At 31.0% G+C, this 8,486-nt stretch overlaps 1 protein-coding gene across 1 annotated transcript; it reads left to right on the top strand.

Moving 5' to 3' along the window:
* Positions 1–2,307: 2,307 nt before the first annotated feature.
* LOC124428863 (contactin) lies at positions 2,308–7,795 on the top strand. The gene is made up of 9 exons (XM_046973441.1): positions 2,308–2,468; positions 2,545–2,612; positions 2,738–3,558; positions 3,670–4,048; positions 4,158–4,260; positions 4,329–4,801; positions 4,881–5,159; positions 5,240–5,689; positions 5,779–7,795. Exons 3-9 carry the CDS (start codon positions 2,752–2,754, stop codon positions 6,963–6,965), a joined length of 3,678 nt encoding a protein of 1,225 aa, XP_046829397.1. The 5' UTR covers positions 2,308–2,468; positions 2,545–2,612; positions 2,738–2,751; the 3' UTR covers positions 6,966–7,795.
* The last annotated feature ends 691 nt before the right edge of the window (positions 7,796–8,486 follow it).

Below are 8,486 nucleotides of genomic sequence, written 5' to 3'. Positions count from 1 at the left end.
GCACAAAGGACAAATTATAATGATAAATTCGCCTTTAAGAAACTATGAAGATCTTAGACGGTTCATAAATAAGCACAACTGTTCGAACAGCTGGCGCGCACGTAATTCGTCGTGAATTAATTTAAGGGGGTTGGGTAAGGGGCTCGAGGGGGGGAGGGAGGCCCGTGCTGCTTTCTTTAGCCGCCGTGCTACCACTTTCATTAAAGGTCTGCTGGCGCCATTTGGTGGCTCACTTTATGCTGATTTTATTTCCCTTCTTTCGCGAACTTGAGATCTGCGGTAATTGTGCGGTATTATTACCCAAGAGAGGGGCATTATGGCCACGTGAAATATTGCCCGTCGAACGCGGAGTGCGCCTTCTGAAGAAGATTTCACGGTTCACTGAAACTGCTTCCTTTCTTCCTTCCTTCCTTCCTTCCTTCCTTCCTTCCTTCCTTCCTTCCTTCCTTCCTTTCATCGTCCTTCCTTCTTTTCTTCGTCCTTCCGCCTCCATCACTATCTTCTTCTTCTTCCTCACAATTTCTACATCTATATGTCTCTCTCTCTCTCTCTCTCTCTGTCACTCTTGTTTTCTCTCTTTCCACCTATTTATCTCTCTTTCTCTCTTTCTTTTCTCTCTCTTTCTTTCTCTAAAATCACCGACACTACCGTAGCTACTACAAAGCTTCCTTTTCTCTTCCGACTTTCTACGTCCTCACTGTTGTTTCAACTTCGGCACGAAATCATCCCTGAGAAAACTTGTGCACGCCTGCACATCACTGACAGACTCCGGATTTCTTCCTTTCTCACTCCCCCATTTTTTGTTCTTTTTGTTCTTTCTTTTTATTCCTCTCCTTCTCCTTCTCTCTCTCTCTCTTTCCCTCTCTCTTTCATTCTTATTCTTATTCTTATTCTTATTCTTATTCCTTTCCTTTCCTTTCCTACTACCAAATTACGTCGCTTTATTCCACTAGATTTATTCGAATATTATCCTATAGGTTTTTCTTTTTCTTTCTTCTTCTTCTTCTTCTTCTTCTTCTTCTTCTTCTTCTTCTTCTTAGGTATTTTCTAACTCACACCAAGCTACCTGTCCTCTTCCTTAAACTTAACGACCATACCAACGAACACTCCTTTCTTATTTATAATATGTGCGACAGCTGCGTCGTCGTTCACATTTTTTAAAAATCAGATTTGAAATTTTCATGTCTTTTTGACAAAAAAAAAGAAGAAAAAAAAAAGTAGGTAAATTTATTTAAAAGAATCTTTACTACGGAGGATCTTTTTCTCTCTCTTTCTCTCTTTCTCTTTCTCTCTCTCTCTCTCTCTCTCTCTCTCTCTCTTTCTCTCTCTTTTTAAATTCATTATCTCTGTTAGATTTTTTAAATTGTCATGTTTTATTTCCTCTTCTTTTTCTTTTTCCTGTCTCTTCTATTTCTTTTTTCTTGTTTTTTTTTTCTTTTTTTTTTTTTTTTTTTTTTTTTTTACTATCCCACACAATCTCAAGAATTTATTTTGTAAGACTAATGTCTACTTTGATTGTGCACGTAGATAGTGCTCTCTATGCAATAAACGTCAGGCGTAATCGCGAACAGTCTATCATTAGAGATCACCGCCTTCATTTCAGATAGAAATCTAAATGCACAGTTTACATGGTCGAAAAAGAGAATAGTTTAGCTTTCATTTATCGAAAAAATAATTGCGGAAAAGAGTATTGTAATATTCTTTGCTTTATATCTCTGAACAACTCGATTAAAAAAAAAAAAGAAACAAAACAAAAAAAAAGAAGAAAAAAGAAAACAAATATTAGCGCTCGATTACAAACGTTTTTATGAAATAAAATATTTCTTTGTTATAAAATACCACGTAATATATGTGATTTGTAAATTATCCAAAATAACGCCATTTTAGTTGCCTCTTAATCGATATAAATGTTAAAATATCAAAAATTGATACTTGCTAAAAAAAAAATAAAATATTAATTTATATTATAAACCTCGCGTAATATATGGGATTTGAAAGTTTTAAAAAATAGCGCCGCCTTCTTAATTTTATTTTAATCTCTGATATAATTGCTTGTGGAATATTAAAAATCGACACTTGGAATTATTTATAACATGTAATATGTAGATTGTATCGATATATCGAAATGTGACATAATTTATTATTAAATATAATCGTAATAATAAAAAAAATAATAATCCATTAATTAAGTTATATTTAAATAGTTTCAAAAGGTAAAAGAAAATAAAAGAAAGTTCGCGATTCGTAATCGTAAGTATCGAAAGTCGAATATCGATAGTTGAAATTTCGATACTTTTTCGATATTACTACGTTCATTGAGCGGGACGCCGCTCTGTGTATATGTGGCCATTGTATAATATTATGTCGCATCGTATAAATCGCATGATTCACGTGCAGTAGAAATGCTTATGAGAAATGTAAGTTATTAAGGATAAAAGGACGGTGGTAGATAAGTAGCGAGGATAATCGTAAGTTTTTCAAATTATTTTAATGAGTAAGAACAATATTGGATAGAATAGGTTATTTGCATTTTCTTGGTTATAGTCATTGTGTGCCACACCCTGGCTTTGCCGATGCTGAACATTGAATTCCTGTCATTTCCATCGCTTCAGGTTTTTTATTTATTTCTTTCAATATTCTAAAATTAATCGTATACATTTATATATATATATATATATTTTTCTAAAATATTAATATCTAGAAATCTGAAGTTGACATTGCATGTTGTTTCTATTAGGTTACAAAGTGAGAATGCATCCTATGTGGTTATTTCTTTTGTGCTTTTTTGGAATTACTAATATTGTATTAACTCAAAATGTAATTTATGAGGAAGAACAATATAAATGCCCTCAGAATTGGATTGCATTTCAAGAATCATGTTATCGTTTTATTAAAAGTCCAATAAAAGCACGAGAAGATGCCAGAAGAAATTGTCAAGCGTATCAAAGTGATTTAGTAGCCATTAATTCTTTGGAAGAGCATGGATTTATATTATATCAATTATTATGGCAAGATCCTCAGCATCGTCAATGGTATACCGGTATTAAGTATCAAGGTGGAGCATGGATAAATGAAGCAGACAATACACAGTTAGCAAATATGGATAATGCATTTTTACCTGAACCCTCTGATAATATTTTTGGAAGAGATTACTTGGCATATTCTTATCACAATAATTTACAACGTTGGGGATTAGAAAAAGTTACAGGAATAGATAAATTATTGTATATTTGCGAGGCACCTATTTCTAATTTACATAATTTAGTTGAGGATGATCGTACATATGAATATGGTGTTCATGTTATTGATCCATTGAAAGTACCTAGAGGACCATATTTTATCAAGCAACCTATTAGTAAAGTATTTGATGTGTCAAATAGAAGAACAACTAATGAGATTTCTTTGAGTTGTTTCGCCGGTGGTTACCCAACGCCAACTTATGAATGGTTTAAAGAAGAATATGAAAGTGATAGATTAATAGCAACAAAGATAGATCCATTATTAAATACTAGATATACTATAAGCGGTGGTACACTTATTATTTATGATCCAGAACAAGTGAGATATTTTTATATAAATTCATGGTTTTTCTTTTCTTTTTTTTTTTTTTTTTTTTAATACAAAAAACTCTGTTGATTTATTTATCTAATAATTGACTTCTTTGAACAGACAGAAGATCGAGGTACTTATCATTGCAAGGCAACAAATATATTTGGCACCATTATATCAGAAAGTGTTGAACTTTCTTTTGGATATATTTTGGAATTTAATTTAAAACGTTCTGAAGAAAGAGGAGATCAAAATTGGGGTAAAGCAATTTATTGCGATCCACCTCAACATTTCCCTGGCGTAAAATATAATTGGGCACGTGAATATTTTCCAAATTTTGTGGAAGAAGACAAACGAGTATTTGTATCATACGATGGTGCTCTTTACTTCTCTGCATTAGAAACAATTGATAGAGGCAATTATTCGTGTAATGTTCAAAGCGAAGCATCTAATACAGGACGTAATGGACCATTTTTCCCATTGAGAGTCGATCCACATTGTAATTATTATTTTCAATTGATTTACTCAGTTTGATAAGTCTCATCTAAAAAAAAATTAATTTCTTTGATTTTATTTGTTCTTTTTTTTTTTTTTGTCTGTGTTTTTAGCATCATTTCAACAACTAAAATTTCCTAATAACTTTCCAAAGGCATTCCCAGAGGCACCTGTAGCCGGTGAAGAAGTTAGATTAGAATGTATAGCATTTGGATAGTATGTATATTTATTAAACCAATGATTTATTTGTTAATTTATTATATTAAAAGATAATTATATTTTAGTCCAATTCCTTCATATAATTGGACAAGAAGAGGTGCACCTTTACCAAGAGGTGTATACACAACAAGTTATAATCGTGTATTGATAATACCATATGTACATGTAGAAGATCAAGGAGAATATATTTGTAGAGCACATAATGATAGGCACTCTATTGAAAATTCTGTAAGATTGTCTATCCAAGCTGCTCCTAATTTTACTATACCATTAACGGACAAACATATGGATAATAGAGGAGAATTAACATGGACTTGTGAAGCTTTTGGAATTCCAGATGTAACATATAATTGGTTTAGAAATGGAGAATTATTAGATATGGAAACTCTTCCACCAGAAGATAGAGATCGTTATCTTATTCAAGATAATGTTTTAAAAATAACACGATTAGATCCAGAAACGGATCAAGCTATGTATCAATGTCGTGCTAAAAATCAACTGAAAACAAAATATTCATCAGCTCAATTAAGAGTTTTATGTAAATTATCTCATTCAATGATCTTATTTGCAATTGCTCTAGAATATTATTCATTGTAATATAACGTATAATTTTGCAGCATTAAAACCATCTTTTAAAAAAAAACCTATGGAACCTGAGACTTATGCGGCAGAAGGAGGTAACGTTACTATTATTTGTAATCCTGAAGCTGCGCCTAAGCCAAAATTTGTATGGAAAAAGGATGGTAATGTAATTGGTGCTGGTGGTAGACGTAGAATTTTAGAAAAAGGAAGTCTAGTGATCAAACCTGTTTCACGAGATGATGAAGGAACTTACGTTTGTACGGCCACGAATGAATATGGAAGTGATGAAACTCGAGGAAGACTGATCGTATTACGTGAGATAAAATATATAAGATTATAAATTTAATCTTATTATTTAATAAAAGAAATATTAATTTTCTTATAAATATTATAGGTGGTCCACGTTTAGTAGAAGCATTACCACAGCGTATTATCATTGCTATAAATCAAAATCAAACGTTATATTGTTTAGCGGAAAATGATGAAATGTTAGACGTAGCATATATATGGACACACAATGGTATGCGTATCAGAGAAAAAGATACCCTTAACAATCCAAGGTTAAATATTAATGGGGGAACATTAAATATCATTAATTCAACTCTCGGCGAAGCTGGGGAATACGAATGCATAGTTAAAAGTGCAGTTAGTCGTATTTCAAGTAAAACTATAGTAATTGTGGAAGGTCCACCAGGTCCACCAGGAGGTGTACAAGTTGTCAATATAGTTAGAACATCTGCAACATTACGTTGGACCGATGGTGCTCTCAATGGTAGATCTATATTGATGTACACCGTTAGTGCAAGAACAAATTGGAATCAGACGTGGTTTAATATTGTAGAAAGTATGTGCAATTTGTCGATAAATTTATTATACATAATTAATAATTGAACTTTTTAAAATCTATATGTGTTTGTGTGTTTTCTTTCACAGATATAACAGCTGTCGAAGTCGATAGATACAATGGCCGTAAAGAAGCATTCATCGAAAATGTATTAAATCCTTACACAACTTACGAATTTCGTATAGCAGCCTTCAATGAACTCGGTTATGGATTACCATCAATGCCATCTCCTCAATACAGTACACCATCGGATAAACCTACCAAACCACCTAGTAACATTGGTGGTGGAGGTGGAAAAATAGGTGACCTTACAATGACATGGACACCATTATCTTCATCCGATCAAAATGGTCCTGGGGTTCATTATAGAGTTTTTTGGCGTCGTAAAGGTCATGAAACTGAATTTCAATCTCTGTTATTACGTGAATATGGTAACGTTGGTATATGCGTTGTACAAATCCAGCACGAATATTATTATACCGAGTACGAAGTTAAAGTTCAATCATTAAATGCAATTGGTTCTGGACCGGTATCCGATATATATACGATCTTTAGTGCTGAAGATATGCCACAAGTGGCACCACAGCAAGTCGTTGCTCATGGTTTCAACAGTACAAGTTTGAACGTCAGTTGGGCACCTATTGAACAAACTCGTGAAAAAGTTCGAGGGAAATTAATCGGTCATAGAATAAAGTACTGGAAGGAAAGTAATAAAGAAGAGGATGCCGTATATTACCTGTCTCGTACTACGAGGCCGTGGTCACTTGTTGTGGGATTACAACCTGATACTTATTATTACGTTAAAGTTATGGCCTATAATTCTGCTGGAGAAGGGCCTGAGAGTGAACGCTACTTAGAAAGAACTTATCGTAAAGCTCCACAGAAACCACCGTCTTCTGTACACGTGTATGGCGTGAATCCATCAACGGTTAGAGTTGTGTGGCGTTATGTTCAACCAAGCTTAGAAGAAGAACCATTAATTGGATATAAAATACGTGTATGGGAGGTAGATCAAGACATGAGTACTGCAAACGATACCATTATCCCTGGAGGTTCTAAACTCGAAGCCGATATCACAAATTTGAGCCCTGGAAAAGTTTATCATTTGAGAGTACTTGCATTTAGTAATGGAGGTGATGGACATATGTCCAGTCCTGCGCATACATTCCAAATGGGTGATGCCGCTGCTTTTAGAAGCAGCGCGGGAAATAAAATCGTAAATGCTAGTTTAGGTATATGCTTATTATTACTTTTAAGAAACTTCAATTACGTTTAAATGTAATTGAATTCGTCATTTCTTTTATAAGCATATTTCAATTTAGATTTATCAAAAGTCATAAAATTGAACTACGACTATATAAAGTTTATCAGAAAGATCTGAAAAAGTATTCGTATAAAAATGCTAATTTTTTTTCTTAATTTAGCTTATAAAAATATTTAAGAGAAAACGAAGCATGAGCCTAATATAGTGTTTATTAGAAAGATCTGAAAGAAAAAAAAAAAAAAAAAGGAAAAAGTATTTATCAAAACGCAGATTTAAATTTAGTTTAGAAAAAGATCTAAAACGAGATACGATTGTGGGATTTATCAGAAAAGATTTTAAAAAGGTATTTATCACAAAATGGAAAGTACATTTTTATATTGATATTAATCGAATGTTAGAGATAAAAAAAGATATATAGAAAACATTACAGATCTTTACACATAAAGATTGACAATAGATCATTATCTCTCTTATCTTTAATCTATTCTATATTTGCTATATATTTTAGCTATGTATTAGAAAAAAGAAACTCATATTTATAAAAGATTCTTAAGGTGCCTTTAGATACTTCTTACTGCCTTATTACTGAGATCACATGAAACTATGGAAAACTTTGTAATGCTTTTTATATATCTTATCTCATTGTTATTAGTAAGATTTTATATGTCTAACTTTAATTAACCGAAGTGTTCTTATATCTCTAGAGAGCAATAGTACATATACTTTTGTAAATAGTAGATTATTAACAAGGTTATAACAATTAAGTTAGCAGTAGTTGTCATTTTTTGTGACTGTACTGTTACATTTATATATATATATATATATATATATATATATATATACATATATATATATATAAAAAAAGCAAGATAAAAATATATATATATATAATTTATCAAATATTATATACTAAATTTTATATATTATTTTTTAATTAGCAACTTTGTGCTAAAACTAAAATAATTTTTAATGAAAATGAAAAAAAAAAAGATAAATAGTAATATGTATTTTATATAAATTCGAATTTGTATTCAATGATCAAAACAATCTAATTTAATATAACTTATAAATTTATTATATATGTATGTATATATATATATATATATATATTTTATAAAACATTAACAATGCACCCAAGCCTCATATTTTCTATAAAAATTATGTATAATTCTTCTTATTTAATATTATTTTGTAACACTATATAAAAAAGAAAAAAAAGACAGCAAATTTAATTTCCGTCCATATGAATGCAAGTAACGAGATGTGGGAATAATTTTTATTAGATTATGATTATGTTTTTTTAAAAAATATATTATTTATCGCATATCGTTACTTGAATATACATAGAATTAAAAGATTTATGTTCTATATCATAAGAATTTCTTACAAATATATATTCAATATTTTTTAATAATGCATTCTTTTTTTTATTTTTCTATTTCTTTTTTTCTTTCTTTTTTAGCAATATTTAATGCTTCGTATATTAAAGAATTCCAAGCTTACAGAACACTTATCTTTCATAAATAAAATTCT

Source organism: Vespa crabro, chromosome 13 (assembly GCF_910589235.1).
Source record: "Vespa crabro chromosome 13, iyVesCrab1.2, whole genome shotgun sequence".
Taxonomy (NCBI): domain Eukaryota; kingdom Metazoa; phylum Arthropoda; class Insecta; order Hymenoptera; family Vespidae; genus Vespa; species Vespa crabro.
Note: the sequence above shows the minus strand (reverse complement) of the source record. Positions and strands in the feature narration are given on the sequence as shown.